Raw genomic sequence first — 23669 nt, 5'->3', positions numbered from 1 at the left:
TAATTGTTATGGGGTTTTTTTCAGCTTTATTGAGATATAATTGACAGATACAATTGTAGGATATTTAAAATGTGTATTATGTGATTTGATCTACATATACACATAGAAGTGGGCCAGTTTGATTCATGGCCATAGTTTGCTGGACATCTTGTAAACTTTTTACTGTTAGACAAAACAAAAAGCAAACCTTTGAATAATCTTTTCTATGTAGAAAAACCAACAAGAAAACATGAAGACAATTTAACCATTTTGTTACTATTGTTGTTATTACTATCATTAATATTATTTTAGTGTATAAACTTTGGGTATTTCCAGTGCCTTTGGCAGAGGTTTCTCAGAATAAACCAAAAATGGTTTCAAACTATATTTTTAAGAAGTATTTAGAGATACAACATGATTTAAATAAATAATCATTGTACAGTTTGGTATTTTTATAATTTTAATTAGAAAAATCTGTTTCATATTCAAAGCTCATTCCAACTCAGTTCTCTTTACCAGTTCTTATTAAAACCAGAAAAAATTGTTCTCGGGTTCCAAACTTCTGCATTATTCAGTTCCATCTCACTATTATTATGACCACCTTCAGTCTTTGTCTCTCAATCCTACCATCCAATTCAATTTATACTTCTGAAATTTTTCTAATCTAGGGATTCTCAAAGCAGGAGGTTGGTGAGGTCAGGGATTTGAGAAGTAGTCTGGTTCCTGATAAATAATATCATGACCGATTAATGTTCCATGCTTTGAAACTTAACAGAAACATGATGAACAATGAGAATCTCAGAGATGAACCTTCTTTTCTAGACCTCCACAGTAAGTTCAAGGGAAAAGGCTGAAGGAACAGGAATCCTACCTAGAGATGAGATTGCTGAGACATGACCTAGTAACTGTCCCTTGTTTCATGAATATTTATCGCAAAGAAGACTAACCAAATGTTTCTTATGTCCATAAGTGACATGCAGGAATTATGTCCTTAAGTTGCAGAGAGAAACTTTGCATGAAAAAAAAAATCTTATCTATGGTCTAGATATATATGATTAAAAATACATAAAATTGATATTGCTAGATATTATGAAATTTAATTTTTTAAAGATATTATTTATTTACTCATGAGAGATACAGAGAGAGAGACAGAGACATAGGCAGAGGGAGAAGCAGGCTCTCTGGGGGGAGCCTGATGTGGGACTCAATCCCAGAACCCCAGGAACTCAAACTTAGCCAAAGGCAGATGCTCAACTACTGAGCTACCCAGGTGCCCCAAGATTACAAAATTTAGAACAGACATCTTTCTAAGCCAAACCTTGAAAGTAAAAGCCTGCTAACTTGTTATTTTAGACCTAGGTGTGTGAAGTCGACACGCTAAGTCAACTGAAATTCTAGTGACTCTAGTGGTTCTGAATAGATAGTATCCCATAAAATAATAAGAAATTTTAGAACTTGATATAACCTATGGTGAACACTAGGTAATTGCCTACCCTATCCAAGTAATTCATAAAAACATTCAGGTAATAATTGTTCCTGTAGATTTCGAAGCATTTCAGTTTATTGACTAACTGATGGCCATCAAGATAAATTCTTGTTTCCTCTCTCTGATATGTTTAATGCACACATTTGATTGTGGGTTCTTATAAAAAATAAGAACATCAACAAAAGGGACAAACTGAAAACTAAAAGAGTTAAGAAGCAAAGAACAGGGGATCCCTGGGTGGGTGGCTCAGCAGTTTAGCACCTGACATTGGCTCAGGGCCTGATCCTGGAGTCCTGGGATTGAGTCCCGCATCCACCTCCCTGCATGGAGCCTGCTTCTTCCTCTGCCTGTGTCTCTGCCTCTCTCTCTCTCTCTCTCTCTCTCTGTCTCCATGAATAAATAAATAAATAAAATCTTAAAAAAAAAAAAGCAAAGAACAATGAAACTCCTGCTTATCTCACACCTGAGAAAAATATACAAGTACACAAATACTGGATTTATCTTTTCAGTTCTGCCATTGGCTTGAAATCCCTTGCCTTTGCTGCTAAATCACTAGTGATACAAAACAGCAGTAGGTCAGCAGCCCAAGAGGATGTGAAGCCAGAAGCAAGAGATCACAGAGACTTCTCATGGTTGTCTACCAAGGGAAGAGTCAAAGCAGAGAGCTGTGGAGCACTTTGAGTAGAAGTAACTACAAGAGGCAGCAGCAGCAATATACAAACCCACCCCCAGCAGAGAAGCCAGAGGCAGCCAGGAAGCCACCTGGGCACTCAGCACCTAGTAAGCCTGCCACCCAGAGGCGCACCAACCCAGAAAAACAGAGACCCAGCCCGGAGTGGATGCTTGGCTCTCCCATGAGAGAGTCTTGGCAATGTAGCATGTGAAATGGAAACCAAAACAAAATTTTATTAAGCAACTACTGGACTACCTATGGTGAGAGAAATAGAGGGCTAAAACCAACACATGCATCCAACTCACATCTGTCCCCACCCCCATCCTACTCTCTCCCACTGCTGAAATTTAAAAACCATGATCTCTTCTTCCACAAATATTTCTTAAGCTCTTCTTGTGTGCCAGGGTCCATGCTACAAAATTAAAAATACAATGGTGAACTGGACATAGGCTCTTGCTTTCTAGGACAGTACAGCTTAATGGAAGATACTCTGTTTTTTAATCCCAAATTTGTGATTTTAATGAAGATTTCAATTCTCTATTTTCTTTATCCTGTTTTGTGCACTTAGACTAGTTTTGTTTGGGCCATTTGTATGATTCCGTTGTCTATTTCTTAACTGGATTTTATAACAGATTTAACATTTATCTTGAGGTTTTGAAATTGTACATTTTTCCTATGGTTCCCAAAATATTATTCCTATTATTTTAATATCTTTATGTTTCAAGGTTTTAAAAATATGGAAAAGAAAAACAATAATAAATCCACATGTCCATGTTCCCATTATATAGAATTGATCATTATTTAATATACTAGCAAATTTGCTTTAGTTGAAAAAAAATCACTACTGAGAAAAAAGGAAAATATTATTATAAAGAATTGGAACAAAGAATAAAAGTATAAGAATTAAAACCTTTTTTTAAAGTAATCTCTACACTCAATGTGGGGCTCAAATGCACCCCAACATCAAGTCACATGTTCTATTGACTAAGCCAGCCAGGCACCCTAAGGTTAAAAACTTTTAAAATCACTTCAAACTGCACCCATAAATAATCCTCATTAACATTAAGTGATCATAATGAAAACAATGATAGCCAGGAGTTTTCCAAATGTGATAGTAAAAACCACAGATCCAAAAAGCTTAGAGAATCCTCAACACAGAAAATCATACCTACATGTATCATAGTCAGACTCTTGAAAATCTAAATAGGAAATCAATGTTCCCTTCACTTGGGGAAGTGAAGGGAACATTGCATACAAAAAAATGACAAAAATCAACATTATTATCAGAAATTCTGGAAACCAAAAGACAATGTGATGATATTTTGGGGCACTTGGCTAGCTGACTTGGAAGAGCATGTGACTTTTGATCTCAGTGTTGTGACTTGGAGCCCCATGTTGTCTGTAGAGATTACTTAAAAAAAAAATCTTAAAAAAAAAAGACAATGTAATGATTTGGGGACTCCCAAACAAACAGATGAACAACCTGATAACCTAGAATTCCATATCCGATGAAAATATCTTTTTAAAATGGAAATAGAATAAAGACATTTTCAGGCAGATGAAAGATTTTATTTCTAACAAATCTTAACTACAAGAAATGCTAAAAAGAAGTTCTGCAGGCTGAAGGGAAAGAAAAGTGATGTGAGAAAAATCCGCTTCTATAGAAGGAAATCAAGAGCACTTAAAAGAGCAAATAAGGCATTAAATACAAAAGATCATTTTTAAAACCATTCCTATTATATTCATATATATGTCATTAAGTCTCTTTAAATACCATTGGCTGTTTAAAAATAAAAGTGACATTAAGTGAACACACTAAATATTGAATGTCTAGTTAAAAGTAAATTTTAAATATGTAACCATATTAGATAGAGTTGCTATAATGTACAAGACCTAATTTCAATTTACTTGAATTTGTCCCAAGAAAAACTAAAATGGAAGAGGAATAATTGTTGAATTACAAAAAATTATTCTATACCACAAAAGATACTCTAGACGCACTTGGCTGGCTCATTGGAAGACCATGCGACTAGATCTAGGGTTTGTGAGTTCAAGTCCCACGTTGGGCACAGAACAGAAAGAAAGAAAGAGAGAGAGAGAGAGAGAGAGAGAGAGAAAGAAAGAAAGAAAGAGAAGGAAGGAAGGAAGGAAGGAGAGAGAAAGAAAGAAAGAAAAGAAATTATAAATACATTAAAGAATTAGAATCACTGTTTTTATAATCTAAGTATTTTAATTTTATAGTATTGATTGATTCTATGCTATAAAAGATGATAGAATCATCAATATTCAGATCTCCCACCTCCTCTCTCCCAAAGTTGGGAATTTTTTTAGTTAGTATTATGCTTTTTAAGTTGTCTAGACTTAACTTTTTCATTTGACCCTCTGTAATTCTCCTAATTTTTTTCAATATTGGTTTTATATCTAAATGCATAGATACAGATATTTTTATGATTCTTTTGCCATCTTCATATTCTGTTTTTTCCTCTATGGGAAATTCATGTCTTTATTGGTCATATTTTATTATCATGGAATTTGGGTTTTCCTCACCCAAGAAGATACATGGACTCTGCATTGCCTGCATTTTGTGTGTGTGTGTGTTTGATAATGTCAAATGCTATATTGGCTGGGTATAATATTCTTGGACAACTTTTCCCCTCAGAACTTAATAGATTATTATTCCATTGTCTTTTAACACTAGTAGTCAATTTAAAGAAGCCTGAAGCTAGTCTAAAATTTGTCACTTATTAAGAGATTGGCCTTTTTTTCTACTCGAATATCTTAAAGTGTAAAACTTAGTAAGGCTACAGTTTGGTATTAAGGAACCTGTATCAAAATTTCTCTGGTATGTGGTATTATACTTCAAGCTGCAGATTCAGTTGCATTTTTTCCTTTTTTAGGAAACAGTTCTTATATTAACATTATGGATTTTTATTCATCTTCAGTGACATTCACTGGATTCCTTAATTCAGGGACAGCAGTGAACAATTTTTGAATATTTTTTTTACCTGTCAGCCTCTTTAATTCCTTTAATCTCTTTTTTGCCTTAATTCACTGGAATTTGATATTAGCAAAATCTCTTTGTTTTCAAATTCTCTGAATCACGATATACCTTATTCATAGTTAATTCCAACTACTGACAGCATAGTTAGTTGTTCAACTTTTGTGGCATACAGTGAGATGTATGGTGTCTGTATAATCAATTCCTCATTGCCTATAGAACTCTAGCTTTGTATTCCTCAGATGTTTAAGTGGTGGCCCCACTATAATCTTTACATTTTAGTATCTAGACTGATGGCACATTAGACACCATCACCTACATATTTTTATCATGTATCATTGGTCAAAACTCTTCACCAGAAACTGAAATAAGTATGAGAGGTCATGCAGAGACAGTATGTCAGGTTGCTCAACACACTTAGCCCAGGATTGCTGAGAGCTCTTGTTGGATGGGTGTACTGGTGGAGGATACAGTGTGAAGTCTGTCACACGAGCTCCAATTTGCTGTGAGTGCATGATCACATTCAGAACATGAAAAAATTAGTGAGCTAATGCTTTGCTTTATTTAGCGACAATTTAAAATTAAAGGAATGGGCCTGGGCAGCTGTCTAATGGGTTCATTAAATGTATTTGAGACTTTGACCCCTTTTTTGTAACCTGAAGGAATTATGGGTTGAGAAAGACAAGGACCAGGAGGATTGCTGACTGAGAGCTTGCATGACTGATAGTTTAAATACCTGGATTCTGCTCTCCTCTGAGATCTTTTTACAAGCCCTGCAAAGATTAACTGCTCCTGTTTGAGGGCTGTATCGTGGCCCTTAAAGGGAGACACTCTCAGATTGAAGATGAGTCCTCCCAATTAGTGTGAAGTCCCAGATTTCACTTCCTTCAGGGGCAGGCAGCTTAATCAACTTCCTGTTTCACTCAGTTCTCTGCCTCCACTTCTCTGTCAAATATGTAAAATCGTAGTGTTGATTCTTTCCTACTTCACCTGGAACTGATAGAAATTATTGAGGAGCACCTGGGTGGCTCAGTCTGTCAAGCGACTGACTAGTGATTTCCACTCAGGTCAAGATCTCAGGGTCCTGAGATCAAGTTCCACCTCTGCTCAAGCACCGCAGGGAGTCTGCTTGAGATTCTTACCCTCTGCTCCTCCTTTCGCTTGCACGTAGGCTGTATATCTCTCTCTCAAATAAATAAATAAATCTTAAAAAAAAAGTTATTGAGATAAGCAGCCAAAATTTCCTGCACATTATTTTGCTCTTTGAAAATGTTAAGAGCATTTATTAACTCTTTTGGACATTATGAACTCATTTGTGTCTCACTCAATGTTTGCTAATAAGTTTAAATTCCTGAATAAAAAAAAAAAATTTTTTTTAATTGGCTATAGGGGCGCCTGTGTGGCTCAGTGATTGACTGTGTGCCTTCAGCTCAGGTCATGATCCTGGGGTCCTGGGACTGAATCCCACATTGGGCTCCCCACAGGGAGCCTGCTTCTCCCTCTGCCTGTGTCTCTCCCTCTCTCTGTGTGTCTCTCATAAATAAATAAATGAAATCTTAAAAAAAAAATTGGCCATAGTGGGTATGGTTCATCCAGCTATGATCTAACTAAAGACTTTGGAAGCATTTTTCATCTTTGTAGTAGGAGATCCAACAAAATAAAACAGCAATGCCCAGAAAGAATTCCCCTCGGTCAGCCTTCCCTAAGTAAGGAATAGGAACAACAGGTGGATTCTATAGGTCCTGCTGCTAAAAGAATTTTAAAAAAAAATTTAACCCGTTATTTTGTAAGAGCTTGTTGTCTTTATGAGCAGCTTGAGAGGAGGAATCAGATGTTTTCTCTTTGCATTTCAGTCCTTGGCCTGGCACATAGTGGGTGGTCAGAATATTGGATTGAATACTTGAGATTCTAGATTCTCTCTTAAATTATTTTACAGACCAGCATACTAGGGAGAGCCTGAGATTTAACGTGCAGCGTTTGAAAAGGGATTTGTTTTTAGAAATCTCCACAGCTGAGTACTTTGGATTATGAAGGTCTCTTTTCTATATTTGCCCGACCTGGCTGGACACAGGCATATGTCGCATAATCTGCATTTAACCATTTTTTTCTTTCAATTTTAGCAGTGTTTATGTTTCTTGAGGTACATCTGAAAGATCCCAAGTATTTACTGTATATGTAAATATTCTTTTAAGAAAAAAAAAGAAAACACATGTAGTTTTCGCATGCAAGTTACTTTCAGCAGGCAGTTCCTTTCCTGCAGCACAAAAGGCTAGATATAAAAACAAACAAGAGGGAATGTGCTTTTTTAACAAATGGGTCCTTTGAGATGGGTTTTAAAACATGGTTTTTGTTTCCTGATCTAGCTTTTACGCTATCACTTTGTAACACTTAGAGAAATCCTGAAATAAATCAGTGACATTCTCACAGTTTTAAGGCTGACAGTTTACTTTTTTTCCTGTTTTGTCTATTGCTGTGGCCAATGTAATTAGGTCATACCCATGTGAAAAATTACTTGTACGAGAAAAATTTTGGATGTGTATGTGTGTTTTCAGGAAGATTTGTTTCTGCTAACATTCACATCATCGTTTGCATATGAAACTAATTCGCTGATCTTACATAATTTAAAATATTAATGTTGAGTTAAAAAAACACAACCCTAATTCAAAAGGAAAAAAGTTTCTATTAAAATTTTATATTGTGGTAAGAGTAATTATATTTTAAAATATTTTTAGCAGACCACTGATTTTTTTTATTTTTAATTTTTTTTATTTATGATAGTCACACAGAGGGAGAGAGAGAGAGAGAGGCAGAGACATAGGCAGAGGGAGAAGCAGGCTCCATACACCGGCAGCCCGACGTGTGACTCGATCCCGGGTCTCCAGGATCGCGCCCTGTGCCAAAGGCAGGCGCCAAACCGCTGTGCCATCCAGGGATCCCCCAGACCACTGATTTTAAAACATATTTGTTAATTATATACATTGGATGCCAACTCTGGAAGGAGTCGTTCTAGCAGAAAGGGGAGAAAGACCTAATTTCTGGCAGTAGTCTTAGAAATGGCAACAGAGCTCGCATACTAGCATGCCCATCTCGCAGACTGTTCTTTAATTTCATTTTACATTAAAAATTCGTTGTAATTCTTATGCCTTTAATATTTTAGTAGCCTTTTTATTTATACCAGCAGATAAAAATTTCAAGCCCACAAGCATATTTATTGCTTGCTTTATTGCTTCCATACTCCTAGAAATGTCATGAACCATGGGAGAATGCAAACGTCACCAAATGAAGATACTTATTTGTCTTATGGAAAATGTTAACATTAACTCGTTTTCTTCTTTTAATAAGCTGAATGTGGGGATCCCTGGGTGGCGCAGCGGTTTGGCGCCTGCCTTTGGCCCAGGGCACGATCCTGGAGACCCGGGATCGAATCCCACATCGGGCTCCCGGTGCATGGAGCCTGCTTCTCCCTCTGCCTGTGCCTGTGCCTCTCTCTCTCTCTCTCTCTGTGACTATCATAAATAAATAAAAAATTAAAAAAAAAAATAATAAGCTGAATGTCTTGCTTTCACTTCTGTGGATTAATTTAAGAATTTTAATAACTATTCTTACTCGCTTCCAAAACTTAAACACCAGGATTAACAGATACAAAAGCCACAGTTTAACTTATTTTATTGGCTGAGTGTAAAGGTCAAAATTACCAAGCATTATAGAAGCACCATTAGAAGTATACAGTAGACCCCTTGTAGATATCATGAAGGACAGCCAGTGTAGGCCATGTCTGGAACACAAATACAAAATTTGAGTTGCTCCCAGTGACGGAAGCTGAGCAATTGTCAAGAGTTTGACCGGGTTGAAAAAGAATTTAAAGGGCCAGCAGATCTTTCAGCGCTCACAAGATAGCTTTGTTGTCTCCTGTAACATTTGCTGAGAAATAAGGCACGCTAAATATTAAGCAATTCCCCAGAATTCCTCTGAGTCCCTACCCAGTGATTCTGTTTTCAAATGAAATAGTCGGTGAGCTAAACAAAATGGGAAGGCTCAATTAGTGCTGCCCTTCTGGAAGTCTACAAGGTGATTGGAGCACTAGTACCTCATTTCAACCTTTTTGCTACAAAAAAAAAAAAATGAGAATAAGTGAGATCGACAGGAAAAGAGTGGTTTCTTGAGAGGCAAGAGGTTTGCTTTCTTTCTTTTTTTTTTTTTTTTTTTTTTGAGGTTTGCTTTCTAAAACAAGAGCTACACGGCTGATCAGATATTACTTCTGAAGTTCTGTTTTCATGTCTTAGTAGGGCTGGATTTCAGAGTCGCTTGTGTTCTAATCAAGAAAAATATGAGTTTTTAGGGAGAGGGCAGTTTCCCCAAATAACACCGAATCACTTTTTTTTTTTTTTTTTTTTTGTGACATTCAGAAATTTACAGGGGCCTCTTGCTCGGCTTGTAATATGTTCTGTAATTCCCTGCTTTGGGTAGAATTTGGAGAACGCTTGTAGAAAATTGACTGTGCTTACAAATTACAACCACCTTTATTTTTCAGCTGCGGAAGCCGGACTTCCTTTAACAAGCTGGTGTTATTTTCTTTTGCAGGGACTTTATGTTTTTGTGGTTTATTTCATTCTACACAACCAGACGTGTTGCCCTATGAAAGCCAGCTACACAGTGGAAATGAATGGGCACCCAGGCCCCAGCACAGCCTTCTTCACACCGGGGAGCGGCATGCCTCCTGCTGGAGGGGAAATCAGCAAGTCCACCCAGAATCTCATCAGTGCTATGGAGGAGGTGCCTGCCCTCGCCCTTGCTCTTGCACTTGCTCATGCTGTCCCCTCCCTCCCCTCCCCTCCCCTCTCCCCCTTTCCCTGCCCCCCTCACCAAGAGTGACAGTTAGAAGGCACTATGTGACTTTCAAACCCCTTTCCTACCAAAAGCCTCTGATCTATGGTATTTGATTGGCTTACTCTGGTATCATGCCTGTTATCTAATTCTTTTTCTTCCCTGTCCTGTGAGCTGTACTAACCAGCAGTTTGTACTGGGAAGTCAGTGCAAAATTTGTCATCACTTTCTTCAGAATCTTCCTAATTTAACGTGGCAGTGACTGAATCTGCTTCGGAAATGGTTTTTTTAAATACTGTGTTCTTCCTAAAAATACTGTCTCAGCTCTCTTTCTTCAGTCATCCCAACTCATTACTTTGATCCCAACAAACACTCAGTGAAAAGAAAATAGGCTAAAACTCCCTTTAATTTAAATACCCGAAAATATTTTAGGACAAAAGCTTGGAAGAAGTCTTCAGCAGGACTACTAGGAAATCTATCTGGGACATCCTCTGCGAGATCCACCTCCCATTGTCCTCTGCATTCTGTCCATCTCGTTTTGCTTTCCAGCGTCTAAATCATATTGCCACCAACCTGTCAGCAATGCTACCCATAGCCCCGGGACCACCACTCAGATTTTAAAACCTACCTGAAGACATTTGTCCAGTCAGTGATGGTATGCAGGTCCCTGGCCAATTCTTTAATGCCTCAGGCGTGCTTGCTTATACCATTCCTTACATAGCTCATATTCCCTCTCTGTATTAAAGAGCCAAGGGGCGTGGTGGGCATCTGGGTGGCTCAGTGGTTGAACATGTGCCTTCGGGCTCAGGGCATGATCCCGGGGTCCTGGGATCCAGTCCCACATTGGGGTCCCTCCATGGAGCCTGCTTGTCCCTCTGCTTATGTCTCTGCCTCTCTCTGTGTGTGTCTCTCATAATAAATAAATAAAATCTTCAAAAATAAATAAATAAATAAAGAGCCAAGGGGAGGGGCGCCTAAGGGGCTCAGTTGGTTAAGTTTCCAACTCTTGATTTCCCTTCAGGTCATGATCTCAGGGTGGTGAGATTAAGCCCTGAATCAGGCTCCCCGCTGAGCACAGAGCCTCCTTAAGATTCTTTCTCCCCCCTCTCCCTCTGCCCTTCCCTCTTCCATCTCTAAAAAAAAAAAAAAAAAAAAATTAGAAATAAAAAAATAAGGAGCCAAAGGGAATAGTACTTGTGTTTGCATCCTGAAAAATGGCAGGCAGCTAAAGTGCATCTGTCTGTAAGTTAATGGCTTATAGATAGATAAGTAGGTAAAGAGGTAGGTGGGTAGAGAGATAATCTGTCTGCTCAGTGATTATTTTTTGTCTTCCATATTAATGTAGAAAGGAATTTTATTCATGTCAGGTTAAAATTAAGGTTAAGTGATCACAAGTCAAGTAACAATATTTAAGAATTTAGTTTTTAGTACCCTTAAATGCTTGGAAATATAACACCATTTCTATATCCCCAAAGTTCTTAAAATGGAACTTTTTTCACATCATATTTGATACCAATAGCAATAGATCTTTTTGGAATGAAACTTAAAAAAAATTTTTTTGTCCTTTTGATTGTGTACCCAATGTAGCATTTGTCTACATCTGACCTACACAAAACAATAGCCATTAGCCATGTGTGGTTACTTAAATTCAAACTCAGTAAAATTAAAGAGCATTAAAAATTCAGTTCATCACTCACCCTGGCCACATTCAAGTGCTCAATAGCCACATGGGTTCGGTAGCTGCCATAATGGAGAACGCAGATTTAAATATTTGTGTTGTCATAGAAAGCTCTGTTGTGCAGTGCTGGTCTAGATGTTCAGCTTTTTACTGAAATATTTTAAGGTTTAATCTTCTCTCACATGATCTCTACAGTCCTCAGGTCACTTTTCTCAATACAAGGCATCCCTGCAGTCTCTCAGAATACCTTCTGTTGGGAGGGAGCAGCTGTGACAGTTTAATTCCTGCGTCTGAGCCACCACTTGAATGTGTGTGGGGGGTGTTGCATGATGCCAAACCCTTAAGTGTGCTCGACATTCCTCAGAGGCTTAAAATTGGCCTTGATCCAGCTGTCGATGAAGGACTGTCAGAGACATTCTAGGAAGCCCTGCAGAGAAGGGAAGGCGTGAGGAAAGGAAAGATTAAGGGATTGGTTATCAGTGATCTTGAGGGATGTGGATATATTTAATCATTTCAGGTGAGAACTATCTTTTTAATCATTTGATCCAAGGATTATGTGAATACATTATAACTGGAAATTTCACTCCCCTTCCCCTCTTTTGTCCACCACACCCCATCCCTCCCCTCCAGTTCTTAAATTCTTAGCAGTTTTCTTTTTATACATCCTACAAAAACATAAAACATGTTGTTTGGGTTAAAAAAATAATTTTCTTTCAACGCATAACAGCATAGAGATCTATAAGTAATTTTTTTTAAGATTGTATTTATTCATGAGAGACAGAGGGAAAGGTAGAGGCACAAGCAGAGGGAGAAGCAGGCTCCCTGCGGGGAACCTGATGTGGGACTTGATCCCAAGACCTGGGGAGGACCTGAGCCAAAGGCAGACACTCAACTACTGAGCCAGCGAAGTGCCCCTATAAGTAATTCTAATAGAAAAATTGTTTAGGATCACCAAATTGGGTTCTCTCTAAGGACCAAAGGTAAAATTAAAGATAGATCTCTAAACAGTTCAGCAGTCCCTTCGCTTGGCTGTAATGAGAATGTGGAGCTAAATTAAATATCAGAGTAAATATGTATGTATTGATATTATGGTTTCCTTTTCCCACTACTCTCCCCCAAAAAGGTGCCCCCTGACTGGGAGAGAGGATCCTTCCAGCAAGCCAGTCAGGCCAGCCCTGACTTGAAGCCAAGTCCACAGAATGGCGCCACGTTCCCTTCCTCCGGAGGATATGGCCAAGGGTCACTAATAGCCGATGAAGAGTCCCAGGAGTTTGATGACTTGATATTTGCATTAAAAACTGGTATGTATGAAAAAAAATCCTGGTATGTATGAACCCACAAACCACATTAGAAATAGGCACTCTTGCTGTGCTACAACTTGTATCTTCTTCCCATGAAATTGCAGAAGTACAGTCAGTCACCCCTTAGCACATCCTGATTCTCATGACCCATTCCTAATCCCAGCAAACTTTAGGATATTTTGTTCTTGGCACCAAATATAACACAACCTAAAAATAATTTACAATTTGCTCTTAAGAAAAAGGCATATTCTGACTAAATGTAAATATCTCTGCCCTGGAATCCTGATATAACACCAAGATACCACTGAGACAAATTTAATATTGTAAAGACAATCTGGTGGGGATCTCACTCAGAGAATTTTGCCTCTGACCTGCCAAAGACACCGGGAGTGTCTCTGAAGCAAAAAATGTCAAAGGCAATGTCAAAGGCAAGATAATGGGCCACATATAGTTCTACTGCTTTCCAAGCACCATCATGTATCATATTTCATTGGTTCCTCCTACATGTTCAACCCCACTCAACCTGTGACCCTAATGGATGGTTGTTCTCAAATCAAATATGCAGGATGTTTTCTTAATTTTTTTTTTTTATTAACTAAACTACTCCTGAATGTGGGGCTCAAACTTATAACACTGAGATCAAAAATTGCGTGCTCTACCAACTGAGCCTGCCAGGCACCCCTACAGTTTTTTCTCTTTTATTCTTTCCCTCAGAAAAACCTCAAACTGCCACTGTTATAAAAATTACAGGGCAGCCCGGGTGGCTCAGTGGTTTAGTGCCACCCTCAGCCCAGGGCATTATCTTGTAGACCCGGGATCAAATCCCACATTGGGCTCCCTGCATGGAGCCTGCTTCTCCCTCTGCCTGTGTCTCTGCCTCTCTCTTTCTCTCTCTCTCTCTCTGTGTCTCTCATGAATGAGTAAATTTTAAAAATATATATTTAAAAAAAATTTCAGTGAACTTTTCATTTCTAGATGTACAAGCATACAAGCAAGAAGATATGTCCTTACTCAGATGAACCTATTAAGATAATTATTCAAAGTGCATTTTACTGTATATACCCTATATTAAGAATAGTGCCTGGTTCCAGAGTGGCCAGGTGGGACACCTCTGTGACCCTTAATTTGTTTATTTATTATTATTTAATTTTTTTAAAAAAAGAGAAAAGAAAAAAAAGGAATAGTGCTTGGCACTTGGTAAAACTTTTGTAGATATCATTGGAGAATGAATGAATGAATGAATGAATGAATGAATGAAAAAATGAAATTTAGAGTTTGCTTGGTGGAATAGACAGTCACACAAACATGACATAAAGAAGAGTAAGTAAGTAGTGAAACAAGTTACTAATTATTCAAAAGATCAAGGAAATTTTTTTGAACTCTCTCAGTTGATTCTTGAAAAATATGTGGTTTTAAATAGGTAGAGAGTGGACAAAAGGCATTGCACACTGAGGGAGTAGGATCAGCTGAAGTCCAGGCCTTACAGGTTCGTGGCCTACAGGTACTTGGGAAGAAGCAACCCTGTAGCGTGGCTGGGGTGGAAGGGGAGTGCAAGCCAGGCAGCAGGAGAAAGGCCCACAAGGTAATTTACCTGCATTGTTACTGACTTACTGTAGTCCCCCAACTGGGTTTTAGTGAACAACCTCCTTGAGATATTTATAGTCATCCTCAATGGGAGGATCCTCTGACTGAGTATATTTGGGAAATTGCAAGGATTCACAATTCACATTAGCATTTAGCAGCTCTGAAAAGTCCTAGAGTAAAGAAACCCACTTCACTTAATTTAACCTGGTGTTTCCGGAACACATTTAGTAATAGATTCATTTTGTGGGAGCAGAACACTTGCTGGTATTTTACATAACATTAAAATGCTATTCAGAAGCCATGCTAAGGAGTGGGATTTTTATAGAACCTAGTGAGCCATGGAGGTTTTTGAGGAGAGGAATGGCATGTTCCCACTGGTTTTTGAGGCAAAATAACTCTTACAAAAGTATGAGGAATAAATTTAGAAGCAAAACCAGAAAGGCTGGGAGATTATTATAATTGTCCAAGGGAATGAGATTTGGGCCTCAGATCTGGGGAGTGGAAATGAGAAAGAGAGGATGAACACAAGAGGAAGACTGAGGGAACATTGAGAGGACAGTCCCCAAAGACTCCTGCTTCTCACTTTGGTGGCTGAGGAATTGTGTAAGGAGCATGTATTCATTTGTTTTAGGGGGAAACTGATGAGTTCAGATTTGGAAGTATTGGTTATTAGTCCTGGGGGTCTTAAATATTCAGGGTTGAAGGATCTTAGCTGAGGGTGCAGCCTGGAGGTATTTGACATGTATCCATGTAGAGACTACATTCAACACTGTGGGAATAGACAAGTTTGATCTTGGGAGAGTGAAGGAGAGAGAGAAGAAAAGGGAAGAGAAGAGGAAGGGAGAGGAGACAAAGGAAGGGCAATGAGAAGAGCATCCTGAATAATATCTCTAAAGAGTGAATAGGGGCAACCTGGGTGGCTCAGTTGGTAAAGTGTCCTTAAGTGTCAGTTAAGTGTCAGTTGATTTCAGCTCAGGTCATGATGTCAGGGTCGTGAGACAAGCCTGGTGTTGGGCTCTGTACTCAGTGCAGTCTGCTTGAGATTCTCTATCTCCTCCACTCCCATCCCCCCACCCTTGCACTCCACGCTAGCTGTCTTGCTCTCACTCACCCTGGAACATAAATTAAAAAAAAAAAAAGATGAGTGAATAGAAGAGGATCCCACAGAGGAAACTGCAGCATGGTGAGAAAGAAGTAAAGAGAGAAGTTTCATGAAGGAGGGAATGAACAGCTGTCTAAAATGTTCACTAGCAGGACTAAAATGGGTCTTTCAGATTACTAGTAATTCTCAGGGACAATTATGTCCCCAGCACTACAAAGTTGATGTTGTGACACTGGAAACATAAAATGAATTCTTGCAGCATAATTAAATTAGATGTGGGTCCTATATATATCACAAGTATTAAATGCATCTAGTTCAGGAATGTATGGAATGACTTGCTTACTTATAGATGAGTTTAGCATTCCTTGGAACTCACTAAACTCGTTAGGAAATAAATACTTTAAAAGACCGAAATAAGAGTCTCTAGCATTGGTTCCCTCTATTTTTAGAAAAGGTACTATAATAATCAAGCACCACCCCCAAGACACTTCATCATAGGATATGGGCAAATCAAAGGAGCAAGTCTACGTGCCATTCCATTTACAGCTGAATTTAGAGTTGACACGTAGGCCTAGATTTGGCCCAACAGAGGGTTTTGTTTGATTGTCATGGCATTTTAACATTTTTTAAGCCCAAATTTTAAAATTCAGAGATATCCCAGGGTATCTTGCAGTCTCAGTAGTGGATCATGTGACACTTGATCTTGGACTTGTGAGTTAGGGCCCCACACTGGGTGTACAGATTACTTAAAAAAAAAAAAAAAAAAAAAAAAGAGAGATAGCCCATAAAATCCCAGAATTTCTTTAAAAAATAAAATTCTAGCAACAAAGTGCTTAAAATCTAGGCAATCTTAAAATCTCTTGATTGGAATTGAGTAATGGCCATCCCTTTAGACAGCACATGAGCTCTTTGATTTGTCCAGTGCTCACCAGACCTGTGTCACTGGTTTATGCTGGCCGACCCAAACATTTGGGTTTGCAAACCTTGATCTATTACCAGTCCACTTTAACCATGGGCACTCCAAGTCTAGTACGGGGAACAGTGGGTCTTCCAGGTCTTTTCATGTAAACTCTTAAACAACTTTGGAAAACTATGTAACCCTTTGCATATATTTAATAAACATCTAAGGATTTTCATCATAAGTTTAAATAGTTTCAAATAATGTGATTTCCATTGTACTATAGATTTTAGTGTTTAAAAATGAAAATTTCACATTATTGTTTTAAACTAATTCAGAGCAATCTAAGTACCATAGCAATTTGATACACACTGTTATTCCTTTTTTTCTTTTAGATATTTATTTATGTATTTGAGAGAGAGAGAGTGCAGGGGAAGGGTCAGAGGGAGAGGGAGAAAAAGAATCTAAAGCAGACACTGAGCTCAGCATAGAGCCTGACTCAGGGCTTGATTCCAAAATCTTGAGATCATGACCTGAGCTGACATTGAGAGTCAGACACCTAACTGACCCACTACCACATATTCATTTCATTTTTAAATTATAGGAGCAGACTTTTCTCTCACAAGCTTATGGGCTTTTCTGCCTTCAGGTCAGGACGTGATCCAGGGTCCTGGGGTTGAGTCCTGCATCGGGCTCCCTGCATGGAGCCTGTTTCTCTCTCTGCCTATGTCTCTGCCTCTCTTTCTGTGTCTCTCATGAATAAATAAATGCAATCTTTTAAAAATAAATGAACATATACATACATAGAATCTTTAAAAATAATAAAATAATATATTAAGTGTTCTTACAAATAATTATCAAAAACTCTTTAGAAGAGTGCACATGGGAGTGCTTAGCTGGCTCAACTGGAGGAACATGCAGCTCTTGATCTCAAGCTCATGAGTTCAACCCCCACATTGGATATAGAGATTACTTAAAAAAAAAAAAAAGTTTATTTATTTATTTAAGTGCACATAGAAGTTAAAGATCTAGGAGTACATTTTCTTTAAGCTGTCCTTCTCACGCCACCCTGGACCCTTTGAAAAACCTTCATGTACCACAAGTTAAAGGAATCCCATTGCTTCAGACACTTTATAAAGGAATTCAGAGGCACTGACCAGAAGCATTGTATAGTATTAGATTTTGAGGTGGGACAGCCAGCTCAGTGGCCAGATTTTTATGTTGATCCAAAGCTGACAAGATTCTAGAATATGTCAAGTTTGGAGTGTATTGAGCTTAGAAACAAGATTTCCTTCACAGAAGGCCTCTTCCAGAAAGACTAATCTGATTCCCTATCAGCCTTCATCCCTTAGCTTCCTGGTTTTACCTCAGGCCAAGGACATAAATGTCATGGTAAACATTTCTTTATTGGAAACTTCAAATGATTTCTTTTTCAGTCAGAAGAAAATAAATGACAAGTCCTTGAATAGAAATGAAAACATTCAGAATCAAGGCCTAAATACTCAAATTCCTCTAAGAACTCATTAATAAATTTCTCTTTCAGATAGATCACATAAAACCACAATGACTTATTTAACTTCAAAAACTTCTGGAGACCAGTGTGCTAAATAAAGTTAAATGGGCATCAAAGCGGAGGAGCAAAATTTGGAAAGATTTTTTTTTTCCTTCAGAAACAGGTTGAAGGAGAATGACCTTTGTATCACTGTCACATTTGAAAAATCTGTAGAAAATAGGAATGGGCCGTGGGATCAGAGAGCCCTGCCTTGGCATCCTAGTTCTGTAATGTACTATCTATGTGATTTTCAGCAAGGGACTCAAGGTTTCAGTTTCTTCATTTAGCAAATAAGAGTTATTATAATTAGCTTATAAATTTTCATGGAGCTTAGAGATTGTTAATGTGAAGAATCTATCACTATCTGACAGATTTGAAGTTCAGTAGCACATTGTATATATTATTTGTTGGGCTCAGCTTATTATGCTTAAAAACTATTTGAAATGTTCATCATGTATTCTAGAACACCTGCGTGTTCGTTGCACCATGGCTATAAGTGAGGTAGGAGTGGCATTGGGGGTGAGCCAAGAAGGTAAGCAATGTATTCTATAGATGAGGTTGCATACTCAAAGCCTTAGAGGACAAGGAAGCAACACAGTAAGAACTGCCACCACAAGAGGCAGTGTGGTATAGAAGAAAACACCTTACATTTGAGGTTGAAAGACCATTGGATATCTGCATTCTGTGACTTCCCTGCTGTGTGACCTAGAAACTCACTGAACACCTTTGATCCCCAGGCGATCCCTGCATCTATGAAACAAGACTAATAATCATCCCTTTCCTAACTAAAGCGTGTTGAAATATCGAACAAAGGAGAGGCACTAGATGAATATAAAGTATTACTTCTAGTTCCTGTGTTCCTCACTGTCTGCTCAGTAGGCTTCCACTACAGAACACTCTAGTGTGCTTTGTCAAGATGGTGGGCAAACACTTCCGTATTCCTAATGAGATTTGGAGCCGGCAGGCAGAGTCATTGGGAGCTGATACTAGTTCATTCATTAAGCCCCACTCTGCCCTGATGGTAATCGTGGTGCCCTCTCTGCTTCTCTGTAGTTGATCCCATATTGGGCAACTTTGTTATGTAGCCCTTTTGTTCCTCCTCACCTAGATTAAGCTGCTATGGGCCTCGGGGTCCCAGTTACCTTCTCCTTATACAGTGGCCAGTGTCTTCCTAAGCTACTGAGTTTCTTCCAAGTGGGACAGCTCCCCTGTTCCCTGGGCAGAGAAGAAGCATGGGCCTTTGGCCCTTTTAAAGCATAGCAGCAGACTCAAATGTTATCAACCAAAAACCATAAATGATTCAAGACGGCTAGGTAAAAACAGGGGCAAACAGAGGGTAGCTCCAGATCTGTATTTTTGTCAAAATATTGTCATTGGGAACATTCTAGTTCTTAACCAGAGGAAAGAGTTCATGGGTGTTTGTCACACGTTTTGCTCTGTGACTTACATACATTATCTGGGGGATACCATATAATTTATTATCCAAACCAGGAAAGTTTAAGAGAATAAAGGGGATGTGATTCTGGTATAAACTAGGATTTTTCTTTTCAAATACTGTATCCCTCACCTCCTTGTTTTGAAAGAAGGTAAAAGAACTATCTGCAGGAGGGTGTGAAAATGGGCTTTGGTGAATGGACAGAAGGAAAAGACCCTCAGGCTGGAATTAATGTGGCATGTGCAGGACAGACAGGAGATCTGATCGCTTTGAGAAAGCTTTCCAACAGGTACAGGCTGAAATCTATTTAATAGGGTAGAGCCAGATTAGGAAGTATCCTGAAAGCCAATGCCAGACTTGATGCAGTTGGCGATAGAAACTGATTGTTCCTGAGAAGGAGAGGGCAGTGGAATGCGGAATGGATCAGAGGAACAGAACGGGCAAAAAGGCTGAAAGAGACATTGGTAAGAACTAGAATGCAGAGCATGGGTAATTAATACATTCAGCAAACATTTATTGAACACCCACAGTATGCAGAGCACGGTCCTATGAACTAGAAGATAGAAAGATATGAGGGACGTGATGCAATGAGGGAGTCAGACATGATGAAAGAGAATCATCATGTTTCTGTGGATGGCAGTGGTGACAGCTGAATTGATATTGACAGAAAGAACGGAGGCAGCCAAATTAAGGAGGTGGGGGGGTAAGAGCATGTTGGACAGAGGTGGAAATAGTAGTGAGATGTCAAGCTAATGAGCAAGCAGGGGTCAAGTGAATGGTGTGGGCCTTGAAGCAGGGCTGAAGACAAGGTCTCCAGTGGTGATCGGAAGGAAAAGATTCAGGAGGAAGCACAAGAGCTCTCTGGAAGGAGCCAACAAATCCGAGGATGAGATGGGCAACTGCAGTGTTCCAGAAGCAAAGAGTGGAGGTGGGGTTCCAACAGCAGCCTTTTGCTGAGACATTGGAGAAGACAAACCCAGAAGAGGGAGGGCTCAGCTGCAAAAAGGCAGTGTGTGTGTGTGGGCGGGGGGGATGCTTCCTGCTTCCATCCCCAAATAAGTTAAGAACCTAATTCACCATCTTCCCACACCTACCGAATCTCCAGAACTGTCTTTCCTATATCTCAAACAGAAAGGGAAGTCACAGCCACCCAGCCACTGGGTTTTCACTCTCCTTGTTTGTAGAGTCTAGTGCCCAGCGGAGGGGGAGGAGTGGGAGCCGTAATCTCTTGTGATTCAACCCAGCAGCACACCCCATGACCACATCCCCATTCTGTGTATGTGTGTGTGTGTGTGTGTGTGTGTGCGCGCGCACAAGCGTGAGAAAGAGAAAGAGGACATGAGTTCGTGGTCCTCTGCACATTAGAGAAGAAAAGAACGAGGCATTACTCTGGCACAGTGTTAAATTGTCTGAATTATTCTGAGTTGTAAAAAGAGTGGTGAATAGTGGAAGTTCCTCAAAACAGAGATTCTGGGCGCTATCTGTAATTAACAGCTAGCCTTGTGGGATTTGTGTATGGATCTGTTTTGGTACCGTGTTACACAATTATTTTTATCTTGGGATCAGATCTCAGTCGTTCAGAGCCAGTGTCTTCTGGGCGCTGATATGACAGCATGTGTTGTCAATACATGTCTTTCTTCTCAGATCACTGCCCACACTGGGTCTCAGCGGAAGGACCCATGAGGTTCAGTACACGTGGGGTTAGAGGTCTGGTTTTCTAACTATAAACACTACCCTCCTGCTGAAAACTACTTGTTGTGTTTTTGGGTTTTTTTTAATAAGCTCCCAGTGGAGAAATGCAGTTCTTGGGAGTAAGTTACACATGTCAACCATGTGGAAACAGAAAAGGTTGAGAACCTAGACTTGTGTCTTTAGAAATCACTTTTTACTTAAAAAACTACCAAAAGGAATTTTAATACAGGCTTATAATTGTTAGGTTTAATAATATTTAGTCAAGGAGCACCTGGCAGACTCGGTCGGTAGAGCATGCAACTCTTGATCTCAGGATGGTGAGTAAACGCCCCACTTTGGGTGTAGAGCCTACTTTAAAAAAAAATGATAATGATATGTATCCGAAATGTATAGCTCACTATATACCAGTATAATAGAAATAACCGTTTGTCAACTTGATGTAACTTGATTCTTAATTCACTGCACTAATGATTGGGAATTTTGTGTTGATTCTTTTTCCTTTCTCCCTCTGCCTGTGTCTCTGCCTCTCTCTCTGTGTCTCTCATGAATAAATAAATAAAATCCTTAAAATTGTATATATATTCTTCTTCTCTTACAGGTGCTGGTCTCAGTGTGAGTGACAATGAATCTGGTCAAGGCAGCCAGGAGGGAGGCACCTTGACTGACTCTCAGATCGTAGAACTCAGGAGGATACCCATTGCCGACACCCACCTCTAGTGCTTCAGTAACAATTAGAATGATGCTTTCCTGTTTGTAATGGCTTTGTGCTAAACTCTGTAACTTTTTTTTTAAACTCTGTAACTTTTATACACACAGCTATATAATAGGAACCTGTGAACTGTACTGGATGATTAACCCCAAGGTGATTGTTTTTTTTTTTTTTTTTTTTTGGAATATGAACTACTTACCTGTGTGCAACCTGAAAATTCACTACTATGATGAAAGATGGGATCAGTTTATATCAGTTAATAGTTCACACATATTCCAAGAATATTCATTGTTTTTTAATCATCTGACCTGGCTAACATTGTTTAATAAAAGTAATAAAAATCAATAAAAACAATAGAATCCATGACATCATGCAAGCTCATTATTTACGTGGAAATGTGTATGAGCAAAGAAATGCACTATATCTAGATGAGGTCAAGCCCTCTGTTTCTTCCGGTATTGATACAGGTCATCCAGATTTAAGACTTCACAGCTTCTAGAGGATTTTCATTCCTAAAAAACATAAAATTCATTGTCTGTTGAAGATTCTTCACCTATGTGTTGATGGGGATACTGCAGTTTGCATAGTCTTTCATAAAAAGTATGTATTTCTGCTCATTATGAAATTAGGGATCTGAACATTTTCCAAAATAAATGTTCTGTTCCCAGTTAAAAATAACCACTACATCAAGCACTTCAAGCACAGCTAAGACAAGAAGCATTCAAACAGTGTAGTTTGTTTAGGAGAAATATTTCTTGGTTTCTATTTTTCAGTCTTTGTCTCAGAATGAAAAATCAGAAAGTCTATCTCAGAACAAACACTGTTGTGTTCATGATGATTTCATTGACTATGGTTCCAGAAAAATCATTAGGAACAGAACACATTTGTCCTAAGGAAGCCTTTGTGACCTTCTGTTTTTGAATTCTTCAGTATTTTTGAGAAAATCAGTGATTTCTCAAGAAAAAAATTAAGAAATAATTATCTAAAAGAAAATTTTGTTTTGTTAATAATTTCCTTTAAAGCCATAAAACATCACAGTGCCCTATAGTCACTGTTAAGGATGGCTTTATTCTTTATAAAGCCTGAGTGGCATTATTTATCTTAATAAATTATTAAATGACTCTTCTATTAGTCTTCCCCCTCTCCTATCTCCTCCCTCTTATATTGAGTGTTCATAGGTATATTGTCATTGTAGGTAGAAAACAAAAGCTGCACTGCAAAATCAAATAGCATAACAAGGCTCCATCCTTGGTGAAGTTTTAATCCTTTTTAGGAACTTTAGAAATAGTGGTAACAAGATTGCATTTATCTTAAGTGACAAATAAGTTAATTGTCTCACCGATTCTACATACATTGCTCATACAAACATACATAGTCTGTTTCATTATAGGGTAGAAGCAATGGATGAAATTGGTTACAATATGTAAAATGTAAGAGGAAAAATGTAAAATTGGTAAACATATTAAAATTGTTCATAGATTTTAATGAATTGGGGGCTTAGGTCATGATTATTGAAATGTGAGCTGTCCTTGTATGGAATCCAGGAGTCCTATCACTGTAATATTTTCCCCAGATAACTAGATTCTTATTTGTCACTTAAGATAAATTCAGTCTTGTGACCACTATTTTCAAAGTTCCTAAAAGGACTATAACCTCACCAATGAGGGATTCTCTAACAAAGGCAATTGCCAATAGCTACTTTCATTTCTACATGTTGTCAGAATTTGGGGAAAATCTGGCCCAACACACGACAAATCG

General features: G+C 38.6%; 1 protein-coding gene across 4 annotated transcripts in view; it reads left to right on the top strand.

The window, feature by feature from the left end:
- The window catches only part of ADGRV1 (adhesion G protein-coupled receptor V1), a 530856-nt gene extending 508579 nt beyond the window's left edge, over positions 1 to 22277 (top strand). For all 4 annotated transcript variants that reach the window (XM_041752702.1, XM_041752703.1, XM_041752704.1 and 1 more), the window contains 3 exons: positions 9718 to 9909; positions 12762 to 12939; positions 21801 to 22277. In XM_041752702.1, coding sequence (XP_041608636.1) covers positions 9718 to 9909; positions 12762 to 12939; positions 21801 to 21919 — 489 coding nt within the window. In that variant the 3' untranslated portion in view covers positions 21920 to 22277. The remainder of the gene's footprint in view (positions 1 to 9717; positions 9910 to 12761; positions 12940 to 21800) is intronic.
- Positions 22278 to 23669: the final 1392 nt, after the last annotated feature.

Source organism: Vulpes lagopus, chromosome 4 (assembly GCF_018345385.1).
Source record: "Vulpes lagopus strain Blue_001 chromosome 4, ASM1834538v1, whole genome shotgun sequence".
Taxonomy (NCBI): domain Eukaryota; kingdom Metazoa; phylum Chordata; class Mammalia; order Carnivora; family Canidae; genus Vulpes; species Vulpes lagopus.
Note: the sequence above shows the minus strand (reverse complement) of the source record. Positions and strands in the feature narration are given on the sequence as shown.